The sequence below is a fragment of the Meleagris gallopavo genome, chromosome 4 (assembly GCF_000146605.3).
Source record: "Meleagris gallopavo isolate NT-WF06-2002-E0010 breed Aviagen turkey brand Nicholas breeding stock chromosome 4, Turkey_5.1, whole genome shotgun sequence".
Lineage (NCBI taxonomy): Eukaryota > Metazoa > Chordata > Aves > Galliformes > Phasianidae > Meleagris > Meleagris gallopavo.
In genome coordinates this window covers 40,762,598-40,780,326 of record NC_015014.2, presented here as the reverse complement: position 1 = coordinate 40,780,326, position 17,729 = coordinate 40,762,598, and the positions used below count along the sequence as shown (strand labels likewise).

Genomic DNA, 17,729 nt, shown 5'->3' with positions numbered 1-17,729 from the left:
CTCTCCTACTCAAATGATGTAAAATAACTCTTTCACATTTCCACTGCACAACCTCACTAAAAAAAAACTCTTACAACATTCAATAAACCTTGGCAACCATAACAGACCTGTAAATAACTCTAATAAATCTATAGACATCTATAACACATTTTTCAATACAAAGACCGCAGGAAAAGCAATTAATTTACTGCTCCCGAAAATGCTTGCCTAGAAATACATAAAAATTCACATCTGCTATTATTGTTGCCTTTTATTTGAGGCGGAAATTTATATTATTATGTTATAATGCAGATATTTCACAAATTATATGAGTTAATAATAATTTTCAAAAAGAAACCTTCATACATACTGGAAATTAGACAGGGAATAAGTATCCACATTTTAATTTAACAGTTCTTCTACTGGAAGGACTGCCACTGTGAATGGATTTCATTCTATCCAGATCCTTCCTTGCTTTTCAGAGTCTGCAATGCAGCTTTCATCATGCCAGAATAATTCTTTTTCACAAAATAAATAAATCTTATACTAAAAATCTTATAACAAATGATTCCTTTCCCTCCCTCTCTAGAAGCATGGATTTTGTACATCTTTACCATAAGAATTTTGGATTCCTCTGGGTAGAAGCAATGAGAGGTTTCATGTCTTCCCATTCCCAGCTCAGGTAATTTTCAAGAATCATAGATTCACCAAGGATGGAAAAGACCCCCAAGATCATCCAGTCCAACCATCCACCTACCACCAATATTTCCCCACTAAAGCATGCCCCTTAGTACCACATCTAAATGTCTCTTGAACATCTTTAAGAATAAGACAATGTATTTCAGACTCAGTCATAAGGCAGAGCATCAGCTGTGAAAGAAACACATTGCAACACCAGTTTAATGGAAAACTGGTTTTGTTTAGTTTACATTCTTATTAAAATGACTACAAACTGAAGAGTCCACTTGAGCAACTCCACAGCCTGCTTTATTTTACAATGAACAAACTGCCCTCCAGACTATCATTGTGTGCATGAAGTGTCTCCTCTGTGCCTGAACAAGACTGTAAATTTCTGGGAACAGGGACCTTATTTGTACAAAGTTTCAGGGCAGACTAATGCCAACATTCCCCTGAAAGATTTCTGCTGATCTGGTATAAGCGAGATGATGTGCTTCATTGATTTTCAGTAGAAATAAAGTAGAATATAAAACAGAATATAAAACACTGCCAGAGACACTTACCATTAATCAAAATAACAACTAAAATACTGAAGTTTATGTTCTGTATAACATAAAGAGGGGAAGATTTAAAGTATAAGGCCAGATTTTTGTTTGATGAGACTAAAAGAGGTTTTAAGATCTTGCTTTTTTTCCTAGTTATTTTTCCCAAACAAAGGAAAAGAAAAGGAAGGAGAAAAAGAAGCCATAAACTGCCTCTCATTTACTCTAAGGTACCTACTGATGAGATTAAGCAGGATCACACTTATTAAGAGATTCTGATGATGTTATTATTATAAGAAAGCATTAAAGGTTCTCAGTTCGGCACTGCATATTTCTTTAGCAAATATGAATTTAGCTCAAGAATTGGCAGATGAGTATTGCAGATGGTCTCCTACTGGTTCTTTATTTGAGAATTTAATCTCTGTTTTCACAGTGACATATTTCCTTTGTTTCTTCAGCAGCTCTTTTCCAGAGTCTTCATTCATTCCCCTTGAGAATAGAACCACACTTAAATGCCAGAAATATTTCTTCTTCTTGTGTTGCATTTGTGCTTTCTATTTTTTCCTGTCCACTCCCAGTCTCTTTTTTAAGTCCATGAATTTTTGACAGCACATCAGAGGATTGCTGATATTTTAAACCAGGTTTGGATTAATCAGAGCATGAAGATAACCTCAGCCTTCAATTTTATCTCCCATTCTACACCTGCATGTGTTTCTCCCACCTTTGCCTTTTGGGCCTCTGAACAGCTGCAGCCAGCACAGAGGTTCTCAAAGCAGGGATCTAGAACACCGAGAGAGTTCACACATGATAGGGGCTCTTAGTAGGGTTAAGAATAGGTACAATGGTTCGTAACCTTGTAGTTATGGAATTTCATTTTTCCTTGGTGATAGTTGCAAATAATGCTTTAAAAAAATAAATGTTCATCTCATTTATGGCAGCTTGATGAGTATTTTTCCATAAATTTGACATATTTTATTTAATTACTTCTTTACTCCTAAAGACACTGCCAGTATAGACCTCTACAACACACTCAGTGTGGTTGTGAGGCAATCATAAACAGAATTCTGGAATATATTTTCAGCAATTAAGGCAATGTAGAGTATTAGGAAACAAGTTTAGCAAAGACAAAAGTGAAAGAAAAAAGTGTGCTCTTTTCTGATCCAGAAATACTTCTGGAAAACTTCTCACTACGGAAAAAAATAGTTTGACTGCTGCTTCTCACATTAGTATTTATTTTGGCTACAAAATATTTTTGTTACCTGACTAAAAATGAGTAGAAAGAACAAAATAAAAAAAGGAGAAATTCAAAAAGGGAAAAGTTATTATCAAGGTAAAATCAAGAATATTATTCTGTAGCTGAGATAGTTTATTTAATCAAGAGGATTATAATGTTAGTTGCAGTCTGTCATCAATGAACTTTTGGAGTAGAGGCCAGATTTTCCTGGCCTTTTAATACTCTCTTAATCATTGTTAATTTCAGTTATATTTACAGAAGAGGAGGAGGTCCTGTCATCACTGAAGTAAACAAAAAATTCCCAGTCTCCCTGAACAAGTCTCATAGAATATTTTGTGCTAGAGATGAAAGAAGTCAATGGCTCAGATGTATAATATTTTCTAACAAATCAGTGATCAGAAAGTCTACTTTTGCTTACATTCATTGTAAAATTCATTGATTTTTTCTTTTCTACTTCTTTAATCACGTCTTTTATGCTTCGACTAACAGGAAACACCATTTTTAAAACTTTAATACATTTTTTTTTTTTTACATTGAACATCATCCTGTTGCTCCCAGGGTTATTTCTCTACAACAACATTATGAGTCAGTAAGTTATGTTCATGTTACGTAGTTTTTTCCAAAATCCAGTCTGAAAATTCAACAACTTTTGTGTAGACTCCTGGCTGCCGGGGCCGAGCGCAGCCTTCGCCCCAACTGGTGATGCCCACCAGATACCACACCTCCTCGTGCCTGCATGACAGTGGTCCTCCAGAATCTCCCTGTGTCACAGGACAGAAAGAATTCACAAGGAACAGAACTTCTCTCTCAAAGAAAGCCATGATAAAATCAGCATCATCCAGCGTGAACAACAGAATAACTGCATAGAGTTCAATTACTCTCACTAAAAGTTGCTTTACACAGTGTCGAAGAAGCTTTTCTGTTTATCTGGTAGAATGGTGTCTAAATACTTTCCAGTCATTGCAAGTAAGTTCCACTACAGTTCAATGTAACTGGGTTTTTTTGTTCAGTTGGCTTTTTTTTAATCTGTATCTGCCAGTTTAACCCTCAGTGAGGACTACAACATGTAAAGGTAAGAAAATTAGTAAATTTGCCAGTGTTTTTGTTTGTTTATTTGGATATGCAAACCTCAGCTTTATGCATTATTCTGTTTGACTGACAAACTTCCCTGGGATAAAACACATCTCTGTTTTCTTTTGCTATTCCTAATTGATCTTTCTGAACAAAGAGTTCCTTAACATAGCTGTTACGAACTGCTGAGACAATAGTAAGTGTGTTATTGTTATATAACATCATCATTGTGTTTTGATGTTGTTTCATACAAAGAAAACTTAACTAGTATTGAGGAAAAAATTACTTCCCAGCTCCAAGAATTTTTATCTGTAGTTACTCAGCAGTGATCATAATAACAGTACATTAATAGAGAACATATCTTAAATGCTTAAAATATATACTATATTTGGTAGAGAATTTAATCTTACTAATGTGACTATATTTTTGTCTATTATAATTGACTTAAAATAGTAAATAGTAAAAAGTAAACAGTTAGTGCATGAGTTTACACTCAAGCAGAGAACTTGGCTCACTGACCTCATGCTGTTGTGACATTTTCAATTCTAATAGTGAACAGACCAGTCTGCTCATGTCGTGTGTAGCTTTCCATATTCAATTTCTAGCACTCTCTGCTCTGGATGCTCATGGATAGTGGATGATTTAAAATAAGCTTTTATGTATTATATTTCATGTCAATAAATAAAAACATGAAAGAGGAAATCTGTGTTCCTGGAGAAATGTCTATAATATCTCTCTTTGGTTTTCCACTATTACAGAGGAATACTGGTCTGCTCCCTAAACATATGACATTTAGAACTTCTACTTTATGATCTCTTTACATGCTCTTCGCTTTTCTTTTTTTAAGGGAAATGTGTATCATTCTTAGCAAACCAGTAAATTTTGCCTCTTAACTTGAGACACACAGAGGAAGTTGACTTTGTCCCCTTAATAGGAGAGTGCAGAGATGTAAAGTGTACATGTGTCTCTCTCTCTCTCTCTCTTTCTCTCCCCCTCCCCCCCTCATCTCCCATTTGGAGATTCTTTTCTTGTAGACACATGAAGTCTATCCCAAAGGATTTCAATGTCGCATAATAGGTGCTATACATATAAGTTGACTGTCAGTGCTTTCAGCAAGCAAAAGTAACACATTAAAAAACAGTTCTATTTCTAAATATATGCTTGTTACAAAAATTAAATATTTATGTTATTCAATTATATATTCAAACAAATTATTGAAATATATGACAATATATGACATCTTTCTGTTACCTTACAGGCATCCTTTCCACCTTCGTCATAGCCAGCACAGATCTCTTTGTCATCTATTCTGCGCTTCCGGTATCTTGCCTGGCATTCCTCTTTTGACATGAGCGGAACAGTAACTTTCTGAAGAATATCTTCTACACGACCTATGTAATAGATATTACAATCAGACAGATATTCAGCTCTAGCAAAGTATAAGTAAAAACTAAACTCTAATAGTCTCCATTCAGTGATACTAAACAGTCAGAGTTCATTGCTTTTAGTGTGCAGTTAGACAGCCATGACATTTGTTTTCATTTTTTAAACAGTGTTGATTGTCTGGGTTTTTTAGAATGTTTTGAAAACACAGTATGACTTATGACCAAGAATGTTTCGAAACTCCCCAGTGATTTGCTGTGGGCATTGAGTATTGGAGCCTGTATTCCCATGAAGAGCGTTGCTTTGCGTTATTGATAATTATTTCTTAGTAACGTGTTGCAATACAATTGAAGCAATACAATTTCCAGGTGTGTGCTGCCCAACACCCCAGTTATCTACAGGGTGGTGAAAATTTCATGTAAAGTAAATAAAAATATTTGAGAGCAGTCTTTTCTGACAAATTAATAGAAGACATTAGAATTCTTTTAGATTTCACATTAATCTCTAACTCTCAAATGGGGAGGTGTGCAAGGAAGGGAACTCTGTTTAAACAGATTTATCTATGTATATAATGTAATAGAGTTTAATAATTAACCGCTACTTGGCCAGTTTCTGGGTAAGGTTACAGGAGTTCAAATCACACTTACTATTAAAACACAAAGGTCATTAATACTTTTCATAAACAATCTTTAGAATCATGAAAGTAATATACATTGATCTCTGATTTCTGAAGTGAAGCCATATGAGCAAATTCACATTTAAAAAAAACATGAGTTATGTGCAGACTGTAATTCAAGATCCCACTGTACAGCAATTAGTCTACTGTCTGCATCTGTAACATATCATTGCATAACTGAAAGTATATTTGGGAAGGTGCATGGCGATGTTTAACTAGGCAACTTGCATTCATCTACCTGGAGCAGGAAAGCAGGAAAGTATGTAGAGAATCCATCTATAGGAATAATTATATTCATGCCCACTGACTCTGATGACTTCAACAGTGTCTCCCACAGTATTCTCCTAAGAAGCTGGCAGCCTGTGGCTTGGGTAGATAAGCTCTTTGCTGGGTAAAGAACTGGCTGGATGGCCAGGGCCAGAAAGTGGTGATCAATGGAGTTAAATCCGGTTGGCAACCAGTCATGACTGGTGTTCCCCAGAGGTCGGTACTTGGACCTGTCCTGTTCATTATCTTTACTGATGACTGGAATGAGGGGAATGAGTGCACCCACAGTAAGTCTGCAGAAGACATCAAGTTGAGAGGAAGTATTGCTCTGTCTTGGGGTAGGAAGGCCCTACAAAGCAATCTGGCAGTCTGGATAGCTGGGCTGAGGACAAGGGGTTGAAGATCAAGATCAAGTGCCAGGTCCTGAACTTTGGCCATAAAAACCCCAGACCATGTTGGAGGCTTGGGGCAGAGTGGCTAAAAGAGAGTGTGAAAGAAACAGACCTGGTGGTATTATTCAACACTCAGCTGAGCATCAGCCAGCAGCATGCTCAGGTGACCAAGAAATCTAACGACATCCTGGCTTGTATCTTGGTGATAGATGGAAGGTTGGACTGGATGATCCTTAAGGTCTTTTCAAACCTCAGTGACTCTATGATTCTATTACTGCTTTGAATTCATACAAATAAAGCTATGAGCAAATGCACATTCTTTGCATTTGCAGTCTGTAAACACCATTCCTGGTTAAGAATTAAGAGGGCATTTTGTGATATTTTCTTTTAACATAATGCATTTTACAAATACAAGAAGTCACAGTTTAAATATTTATCTGTACCTCTTTCCTTCCTGTAACCCCATCCAATTACCCAGCAGTCAGTATAGAGCATGCTAGCCTCTTCTTTTGATGGCAGGCAAATAGGAAGTTGAAGATCTAAAATATGATTAAAAATATTAGTTTGGCCAATGGGAACATGGCACAAATAAAATATTAAGGTTTTTTCGGCACCTATATAATACCTGATGGCCTCCATGTTACTCTTTGTACATTTTACTAGATACTGCTCTAGTCACATAAATAAAAGCCCCACATTTTTTTAAAAAAATGAGATTCTCCTTAACCAAGTGATTACATATTAAAAGATGACAACTCAGGTTTCATGAACTGTCACACTAAAAACAGCCTTTATCATCCTGAAAAATTTCCTTCTGAGATAGAATACATACCAGTAAAATTCATAGCCTTATCAAGTTTCAGTAAAGCAATGTCATATCCAGTCTGTGCAGAATTATACTGAGGATGAATAATAATCTCTTCCACTCTGAAGAAAGGTGTATCCTCATTTATTTCTGATTGTTTTAAAACACCAGCATAAACACGCCAAATGTTGGGGTTCTGAACACTGAGGGAAAAAGACAAAGATTTGCACTTAGTTTGGTGCAGGTGCCAGCACCCTCTGAGTGTACAGTGAACAGCACCGAGGTTACTTTTACCAGTTGTATTTTCACACTCTCACACCTAAAAACAGATTTCTCTTATCCATTCCTCCCACTTTTCTTTTTTTTTTTTTTTTCTTCTTTCTCTTATCTATATTTTCAGCACCATACCACTCTTTCCTCTCCCTTACAGTCAGACTCTTGTTCTGACCCTTTTTAACCCAATTTCCCCTTCTGCCTTCTTTTATTTTCTATTTTACTCTGCTCTTACTATTTTTATCTTCAAGAGCCTAACACAAACCCTGAGGAACTCTACAATACTGGATAGAAGGTAGAGAATGATATTCCCTATACTGGGTTTTTCTGAGTGTTAAGTGGAATTATCTAATTTTATAAGGCTTGTCAATAGAGAACTGGTATTGACAATATTTCTTTATGCTGAAACAATAAGGGATAATGTACAAAAATGCTTGAGTAAAAGTGTCTGATTTTAGCCTAGACAATTTTTTATTCTTTAAAGCATTTTATACTACCCATGCCTTTCTGACATTACACTGACTCAATATATAGCCTTACAATTTTCAGCCTGTAAATGACAGGCCTACCTGTTTTATAGGATGTGACCATCTAATGAGGATATGCATCATGCGCAAGATCATTAAATCAGCTCTTCACAACACGCATGATTTCATGACTTAAATGTGATGGCAATTTTGTGGTCATTAACAGTACCTACTATATATATCCATGCAAATTAGCAAAGCTTTGAGTACTCAGAATTCTAGATATTATTCCCAAGGCTGAAATCTGTACCAAAACAGTGTGTTAATTGACTAGTTGATAGCATTAGAAAATAAAAATATTAAATGAAAACCAGTCCAGTGATGGTTTGAATGTTACAGAGAAAGGTAGTGCACATTCCAGAGTCAGCCTAATTGGATCCCTTAGAGATTGTCTAGGCCTCTGCCGAACACCCTGTCAGATTGGTACCATTCCCTAAGTACCACAGAGAAATCTCTGATGTATTCCATTTCATATGTTTTGAATGACTAACAACAGATTTTCCTTAATAATATGATATCACAGTATGAAAAAGTTCATGTTGCATGAGAAAGTTTACACTCTTGTAGGTATCTATCATTTACTTCAGATGCATTAAAATAATCGGTAGCACAGCACTATGCTACAAAGGGCAAAGTGTGGAGGGCCAATTATGTTAAGAGTATGAACAGACTACCTTAAAACTTCACCTGATTATATCAAAGTAGTTGATTCTGTTCTAGTTATTTTAATCACACAGATTTATCTTTCTGAAAGGTGAACCTCAACTAATTGCAGATCTTGGACTCACCTCACAAAACAGTGGGCAGCTGTAAGGATCCACTGGTTACTAATGATAGAGCCCCCACAGAGGTGTCTCCGGCGAGATAGCTTCACATGTAAGCTTACTTGCCATGGCCATTCACCAGGGGAAGAGTCCGTCCCTCCAATTATCCTAATATTTCTTGAAGAATGCTGCATACATACTACAGAAATAATTGAAAACTGCTTAGAGATAATTTTCATTTGACCATGAAAAAAAGATGTAACTACTGTTAACCTGCAAATAGGAACAAATCTTAAGCAAAGAACATTAGACATTCTAATCTCTTTATGACTTTTTTTTTTTACCATAAAATCCAGTTTAAAAAAGTCTACAGGGTACTGTCTGTTATGCAAGCTGTGCAGAGTTCACTTTTTTAGAATACTCTTTATCTTCACGATCTGCTTTGTGATAATTTCAATGCAAGTAATATGCAGAAGAGAAAAAAAAAAAAATGGGAGGGCTTAGGTTTCCTGTACCAAAATATGTCTAAAAATCTCTTTAAAAGGAAAGTTTTACTTACCAGTACTGGCCTTTTTTTTACATAGTCTTAGTGAGTATCCAGAGATCCTTCCTGGCCCATGTTGTATTTCCACTGGAGATCCATTTGACGACATTCTTAGATGACACTCACACTTTCTGACAATAAATAAATACAACGATCCAGTTTATACTTCTTATACAGAACACACACTAGATGCCTTCCCTAAAAATTCTCACCTTTCCTCATTGCATGACTCTTGGAGGGGAAAGTAAGTAAAAAATTGGCAGCGGATCATGTCTGTGCAAACCTGCTGACAAGCTCTGGGTCCTTTAGTGTAAGTGACATTGAGTTCATCTCCCAAAAAATTCATATGCACGTAAGTGCGAGAATTGCAGGCTGTAAGAATGAGCGTGTTCCAAGCATCAGTAAGTCTATTCATTTAATTAATTCAAGAGTTGTATTTTTATTGTAACTTATTGTTTACCAGGAAAGTATCTTCTGCAATTTAGGAGACCAAAACCTGAAATAGCATTTTCTCGTAATGTAAGTGCCTCTGGTATTCCACTTGTTGATGTTTTCAGGAGGCAAAGATTTCTATAATAAAAAAAACAAAACAAAACAAAACCATTGAATTTGTTCTTACATTCTAACATTTATGCTTCAGGTATTGGTAAGCGAAAGTTCTTTCTTAAATGTGCTTTTTTTTTTCCCCCAAAGTTTTATCTGTAAAAGTATTTCATATGAAAATTTATTCACTAAGTAAATTGAGAAGGATTTTGTACTTATGTGAAATGTCATACGGATGTACTACAGAAGACTGTATGGTATTTATACACACGGGGAAGAGGTAACTTTAGATTATATATGCCATCTCAGTTTTGCTTCAGTTTCATTGAAACGTTATTCTTCGTTCCACCTCTTTTCTGTAGACTATAACTTTTTGAATCTTCACTGCCAAACACGAAAGAAAGAAGTTCAATCTTTAAAAATAAACACTTACAGACCTGTTAACTTGATTCAAAAGCTTTAAAGTAAATAACTTAATTCTGCTAGGAAACCAGACATCTCTTAACAATTTCATAAAAATTCAGCTCTAAGTTATCAAAACAACTTGAAAGCGTCTCTTTGCTGAACATATATTTTTTCAGATTAATACCAAATATGCAGCTGAGGTACAAGATCCCTGTTCATACCATAGGACAAGTGAAATGTCCACAAGAAATTATAAATGTACAGAAGCAACACATTAAAAATTATTTAAAAAAAAGAGCTGTTTTGCAGAAAATAAACCTTTAACAATGATTTCCAAGAATATAATAAAATGCTGATTAAAAGGCTGAGATTGTAGGATTGTTTCTGTTTGTTTTTTTTTTGTTTTGTTTTTAATAAATATCTTTTAAAAGTTGTCAAATTCACCTTTGAGATTCTATTTGCCATTCCTTGGTGAAGAATGTAAAGAACAAGCAGTTTGGAAAATAAGTACAAATAGTTTGGCAGACAAATGTGTCAGGAGTGAAAAAACTTGTAACATTCATTCCTGAAAATTCTTCATGTTCAAAAATGTCCATTTGACAATCTGTATAAAACAAGAAAAGAATATCAAAATTCCAAAGCTTCTATGTTATATCAGAGAGTTAAGGTTTACAGATTATACATTCTCATAATTTACATTTTCTCTTCTTTTTGCCTGATGAACTGGAAAGATACCATCTCATTTTAACCAGAAACTATTTCTTGAAAACATTTTTAAGTATGTTAACTCATAGAGAAAACTAGAGCAGGGGAGAGTTTCAAATTACATGCTAGAATACAAATTTTCTAATCTAATACGAAGAGCTCTAAATTAGGAACAGAAATCAACATATATATCCATAGTTAGAAATAAAACTTATTAATCTTGTCAAGGCCTAAAATTATTAAAACTTGTATACCTAAGAGGATAATGGGAAGATTAGGAGGAAAATAATGAGATGATTCTCTTAATTTTATTTATCTAATTGTTATTTCAAAAAGTAGGCAGTGTAAGTATGAGTAACATGCAGTCTTCCCTATAACAGGACCAAAATAACAGAAGGTTGGCAGGGTAATTCCCATAACCAGACTATGGATATGGAAGTCACAGGAAATACCAACATGTTTAAAAGAAATGAATGTCTTGCCTTCTTTGATGATACACTTGAATTCCTAGTTAAAGTACTTATGCAAAAATAAAAACGGGGAAAAAATCCAGTACTACTCTTAGAATTATAAAACCATAAGACTGGACTTGGTGGAAGCAGAGAACCTCTACCGCTGAGAAAGGACAGTAGCTGAGCTGACACCACACAGTTGGTTATAGAAACATACTGGGAGCATCTTATTACAAAAGAGGGAAAAAAACAAAATGGAGAGGCAAATCTTAATGTGATTTCTGTTAGTATGACATGATTTAAAAATTAAAAAATAAAATCATAAACATGAAAAGACCACAATACAGGTCATTTATTACACAATAGGAAGAGCAAAGAGAAAAAAAATCTGAAGACTAGAAAATAAAGGTCAATTAATTCTGACAATTATTAGGCAAGATCCCATGTTAAGGGCTAAATAGAGTTCAGGAGAACAAATGCCACTTTCAGGAAATGATATTTAAATCAGAAATGTGAATCTGCAAGTATACGGATACTAATCATGATTTCAGTGATCACCAGTTCAATATTCAGTGACCTCAGGGAAGGAACTTCACAAAAGGCAAAATGTATGACAAATTGCTATGGGCATGTAAGAGCAGGAGTGCATAAGAACAAAAGCAGAAAGACAAAGACAGAAAATGAAAGGGCAAGTAGCAAGAAACATTCTCAAAAGAAAAGTATGTATTTAGTTTCAATGAATTAGGATTAGTAAAGGAGCCTGGGTTCTGCTCAGGGGAGAAATTAATGACAATGGACACAAGAAAGGCTACAGAACAGCCTTTTTTAACATCTCACTTTCATGGAAACAAACTGCAATTAGATGGTCAACATTACTGAGCAGAGGGAAGACAACAAGGAACAGAAAATGGAGAAATCTCATAAAACTGATGAATTCAATGTTCTCAGACTGAAAGAATCTCAGTTTCTTGGTAGTTTTGCTTTTGATATATATAGAGGATTGCTGTGATTCCAAAGGCTTTGAAAGGAAAGCCCAGTGTCTGTTTTTAAAATGATGAAACTGGACCATGAACAATGTAGGATTAGTCAGTCTAAATAGTCAGAAATAAACTAGAACAAATATTCAAGTAAGCACATTTCAGGCATTTGGAACATAAGGCAGAGGATGACACTGAGATTTTACTAATTTATAAGATATACCTCTGTCTGAACAAATGACCCCGTTACCTGATAGTATTGTCCAGGATTTTATAGCTCATGATTTATGGTTTATTCTTTCTCTCTCTCTAAATCCTTGCCTTTCTTGAAACAAACACACACACACACACACACACACACATACACACACAAAAGAGATAGGAACAAGACTGAATTTCACATGCATTCAGCAATTTTTACTTTATTTGTCATGGACCATTAGTTTCATGTTACCACATGCCCTTGATAAATTCTCCTATGGTATCTGATTTATTTAATTTTATAAAATCTGAATATCATATTGTTTGTGCTTATGCTACAGTCCCCTGATCCTTCTCAAAATCTGTCAACAGGATGCTCCTGGCTACTGTGATTTTTCTTCTAACAATAAATACATGTCTGACTAGCTTATCTTAATGGAGCAGTTTGGAAGAAAATCTCTCCGTTCTTTCTCAGAGAGCAAGGGAGGAGAGAGAAAAAAACAGATTTTCTTCTCTTTACAAATATTTTTCTTCCTTTTTTATTTCTCACTGTCCATTTTTCTTTAAATGTCTTCATTGTTAGGATCTGAATCAACTACTTTTTCAATATTTTGCAATGATTATTCATCTTGTGAGACTAGAAGAGTCTGAATAAAACTGAATTTTAATTGAATAATTAAAAGATATAATGCACACAGTTTGATCGTGCACTCTGGAGAGTTTTTCCTGAGTAATAGTTACAAGAATGAACACAAACATTACTTTTATCAAAAGCACCAACAAATAGAATTTGTACCTTCATATTAGTCAGTTGTATCACAAAGCTGCACATCCTCATTAAAAACCTCTTGAAGTATATATGGTATACTAACAGAATTTAGAAAGATTTATATTTCTGTTGTTCTTTGACTTAGATGGGATTCTGTGTGTCATTTTTTTGTATCTATGGTGCAAAGATAAGATGCTAAGAGTCATCAGGCTAATCTTATGAAAGAATTCTTCACATCATCAAAGTAAACAAAACCTTTTGTAAGACAGAATAATACAGTGGAAAAAAGTCCGCTTTGTGCCTGAGAGTACTAACTATACTTCAAAGAATAAGTTTATATTATAATTATTTTATGTCACAAAACATTTATGCGTGTCAGAGAGACTGTATCTCATCGTCCATAACACTTGAACCTAAACTGAATCAACAGAGATTGTAAGCAGTTACCTAATTCAGAAAGCTGACATGGCTTTAAGGAGAATCCAGACACAACCTCATCAAGCACCCTTATGCTGGTTGGAGTTCCTAAACTGGTATGTTTCAAGAAGCATTTTTCACTGAGTGATAAAGAATAAAGAAAGTAGTAAGGCAACAAGTTATCTTCCTTGGTCTACATCATTATTCTGTTTCCATGAGTCCTACCATAATGCCCACTTTGCTCATAGGCCAGAGCAATATCCAGCCTCCAGAAAAATCTTCAAATAAGGAATGGATGCAACTCAATAACATTTTGTAAAATCAAGCAAGTTGACAGCTCAAAAATAGTCCAAGTACAAATGAAAGAATTTCCCTGGCTGCATTAAATGATGCCACTTTCAGAGCAATAAGCAGAGTAAGATTTGACAGAGCAATACCACTGCACAGTTGCCAGTACAATTTGCATTTCAATATCTCCAGAACATTTAAACTGTTTTCAGTTCTGTGAAAATCAAGCTTGACTTTCTCATCAATGAACAAATGAAAACTAACTTACTGAAGATATTTTCCTAACTGTAAGCTTGAATAAACATTACAAGGATAAATAGTCAAAGAAAAACTCATTTCCTTGAATAAATTCTCTCACCTCTGACTGTTCTGAGATTTAGCGTACTAAAGCACAGGGATCTAAGTACATCTAAGCACAGGGATCAAATGCGTATTTACCGAAAGCTTGCATCACGGAATGTTCTTGGGGCATATGTAAAAAAATGACAGTGCTTGTCATTGGTGCATCTTTTTTGGCACTGTTGATAGCTGTCAGCCATACTAACGTCATAATTTATCCCTTGCATATCCAATCCTAAGTGGACATCTGGACTGCAAGCTGTGGAAAAAAAAAAAAGCAATAGACAAAGTTCCAAAAACATTCTCATACTCTCGTTTTCCCCAAAACTTCCCAAACAATAGCAGTTTATAAGACACAGCCATTATCCTGATGTCACTTCCTGTGCTCACTTCAGTTACATTGCATTTTGCATATACTTACTAAAAACAAAATCAGAAGTATAGGCATAATATGTCAGAGAAAAAACTAACAAGCTGTGACACTGTCTCTATCCACACCAAGACCATGATGAGGTTAATCATACAAAAATTGAGGATCAACACTAAAATGTATACTATTCTATTTCCAAATTTATAGAGCAGTTTAAAATACCAAATCTGTCTGTCAAAGCAATAGCCATCTCCCACTTGAGCCAGAAGATTTAATTTATACTCCACAGAGGGAGGACTATGAACATGGAGTTTGAAATACTTTCCCTACAAAGGATGAAGGTTTTACCCCTTGGGCAGTATGATCTCTTCACAGAACACGAGTCAGCCAAACATTTCTGGGATTTTTAAACACATATGAATAGATTTTTATTTTAGTGACATTAGCATTATTCTAAAGTAACTCCTATGACATAAATTATCTAAAGAATATGAAAAATAACATCCCATTAAAACTTACTATTCTGGTCTAAATCTATACAGAAATATAAATTCTGACAGAATTTATGCTGACAGAAAAGGGATTTTAAAAGACCTGAATGACTGGAACACATGTTCCAATTAGAAGCAAACACAACCAACCTGTCAATAACTTCAATTGAAAACTTGCATAAAGTAAGATCTACTTAACCCCTCAAATTCATCTTTGGAACTCGAGGTATCAGTTAAATGTCTCCCACCTTTGCCTCTAGCAAATGAAATCCTGACAGCAAGGGCTTGTCTTGACTGGGAAGTCTCTCTGGAGGATGGTTGGAGTTGAAGCATGAATCCAGCAAAGGATTTTTGTGTTATGTTTGAAAGAGATAGGGCAAAAGACATCTGGGCAAAGTCTCTGCTTGGCTACTTCCTGATGCAGTTTCTGTTTTCAAAATGCTGATTCTCTAACACATTTGCAATGTGATACAGAACACAAAATTCATACATATGGATAACTGTATCTTACCACTAATTTTGATGTTGCATTGTTTTAAAGAATGTCCAGAAATAGCTCCTTCCATCTTCACTTTCGGTAGCATTTCAGTATCACTGTCTTTTAAGTAGCAGGAGAACCTGTTTTAAAAACGAATAATTCACAGTTTTGCAGCATAACATAGTACTCCCTCATTGTTTCCCAAGTAAAACACAGGCTTCATTATTCCTCAACATTAAAATGAAAACGAGTTTAAAGAAAGACAAAATTGATACTAGTATGCTTGGTGATAGATGAGCATACATGGTGTGTGTGGGACCAACACAGTTTGGAGACAGAAACACAACAGGCACAGAGAGGGAAGGCAGCCTCACCTCAGGCTACTGAAATTCCTAATCTCTTAATTGAGAGAAAAATATGCTAAAGAGAGTGGATGGGATGACAGGCAACACAAGTGACAACTGGAAACGTGAAACTGGCCACTTAGTCCCTCAACAGTAAGTAAGTGGCATGGAGGAAGGAATGCAGAGTTGGTGCTATTTCCTTGGAGGTGCTGGTAAGCAAGTATGAAAGATTAGATGTTGTCAAATTTAATCTTTCAAAGTTCAGCAAATACCCTTTTATGTCATCAGTTTTAAAGGTACGTGACATAGTCTTTCAAAGCAACCCTGTAACCTTCTGTGCATGTCCATGTTCTGTCAGAATATTACCAAGTTCCTAAAATTATCACAGCAAAAAGCCACAAGAATATGAACATTTTACCTCTGTGCAGGATCTTTTGTCCACGTCACTGGCAAATATGTGAAGAGCAGGCAGGTAGGATGGTAAGTACAAACTATTTGACAGTAATTGGCACTTGGTGTGAAAACTGTAATGAGGTCTCCTCCTTGGAAGTAAGTATTTTCATAGATCTGTGTCACACAGTCTGATACGAAATGACAAAACGAGTAAATTATTGGAGATGTGGGTGTGGACAGCTCACCAGGAGAGGGTGAAGACATTGCCCCTTATTTACCATGCTTTGGCAGGAGAAGACCCCTTTGGCAGAAGAAGAAAGTAAGTGGGGTGAGTTGCACAGTTCCTCTGAGAGTGTTATCCCTGCTCTACATCCTGGTAAAACAGAAACCCTCTGGAATCCCTCGCTCCATGCTCAAGGCTGTAGGAGTGCAGCTCAAGTGGTGGCAGATGCCCTAAGGTATAGGCCATGAGGTGAGAATTCCTTCACAATAGATCTCAGAAAAGCAGAAGCATTTTCAAAGGGGGATTGGTACAGGGAGCCATTAAGAGAAAAATCAGGAGAAGGATGTACAGATGGCAAAAGGAGTTAGAAAATATGTGAGGGTAGTCCAATTGTTCTCCAATTGTTGAGGGATTTTCTGAGGCAAGATTCCTATCTGGTGCCATGTGCGAAACAACCTCAGTGGTTCTCAGCATTCTATAAACTTCCTACCTTTCAAGTCATCTTGAACCATGTCCAACTTGGTACACGACCAAAAAAAATTATACACGCACACACACACATACATATATATTGTGTGACAAGAGCAGTAACTCAGGAATCATCCAGAACCAAAATATGATGGATTACCACCTTGTATTTACGGGAATTTATTGTCTCTGTAATCAAATCTATTCACACTGCATGGCCTTGTCAATAATATGAAGATATCTAATTTGCAACCGCATCCCATCTTTCTAAACCACAGAATTATTCAGATTTCCATGTTAAAGCACAAGAGAACTGGCTTCACAGAGGAGCTCAACACTTCTTGTATTTGTCCCTCTCAGCTGGTAGAAAATACACTAATTTTTATTATTGGATCTATAGAAGTTCTCTTTCTGAGCTAAAAGATGAAGAGGAAATATTCTATTTTTACAGACTGAGAAGAAATCCAACTGAAAAGATTTAATCTAACTTCTTAATCCATCATTATAGAGATATCATACTGTATCTAAAGCTACTTAAGATTAAAACAAATGCAAAGATCATATTGGGTTTTACAATTTTAAAATATTACAAGTGGATTCTATTGGTAAATATGTCTATAATCTATACTAAGAAATTCAGTGTCTCCTACAAAAAGGTTAAAAAAAAAAAACCCAAAAATAGACAAAATAAGGAACTACTGGGAATGTTTGTAAAATTTGCTAATATTTTT

At 35.4% G+C, this 17,729-nt stretch overlaps 1 protein-coding gene across 4 annotated transcripts in view; it reads right to left on the bottom strand.

Annotated features, from left to right (window-relative positions):
- Window positions 1-232: 232 nt before the first annotated feature.
- Window positions 233-17,729, bottom strand: part of LOC100549617 (coagulation factor XI) — a 19,940-nt gene continuing 2,443 nt past the window's right edge. For 2 of the 4 annotated variants that reach the window (XM_019614821.2, XM_010710066.2), the window contains exons 3-15: window positions 16,333-16,495; window positions 15,604-15,710; window positions 14,331-14,490; window positions 13,635-13,744; window positions 10,528-10,687; window positions 9,596-9,705; window positions 9,348-9,507; window positions 9,151-9,266; window positions 8,616-8,790; window positions 7,055-7,230; window positions 6,666-6,761; window positions 4,756-4,895; window positions 233-3,194 (exon numbers count right to left, since the gene is read on the bottom strand). In XM_019614821.2, coding sequence (XP_019470366.1) covers window positions 3,039-3,194; window positions 4,756-4,895; window positions 6,666-6,761; window positions 7,055-7,230; window positions 8,616-8,790; window positions 9,151-9,266; window positions 9,348-9,507; window positions 9,596-9,705; window positions 10,528-10,687; window positions 13,635-13,744; window positions 14,331-14,490; window positions 15,604-15,710; window positions 16,333-16,495 — 1,829 coding nt within the window. In that variant the 3' untranslated portion in view covers window positions 233-3,038. The remainder of the gene's footprint in view (window positions 3,195-4,755; window positions 4,896-6,665; window positions 6,762-7,054; window positions 7,231-8,615; window positions 8,791-9,150; window positions 9,267-9,347; window positions 9,508-9,595; window positions 9,706-10,527; window positions 10,688-13,634; window positions 13,745-14,330; window positions 14,491-15,603; window positions 15,711-16,332; window positions 16,496-17,729) is intronic. The other 2 variants (XM_019614822.2, XM_019614823.2) reach the window with 2 other exon arrangements.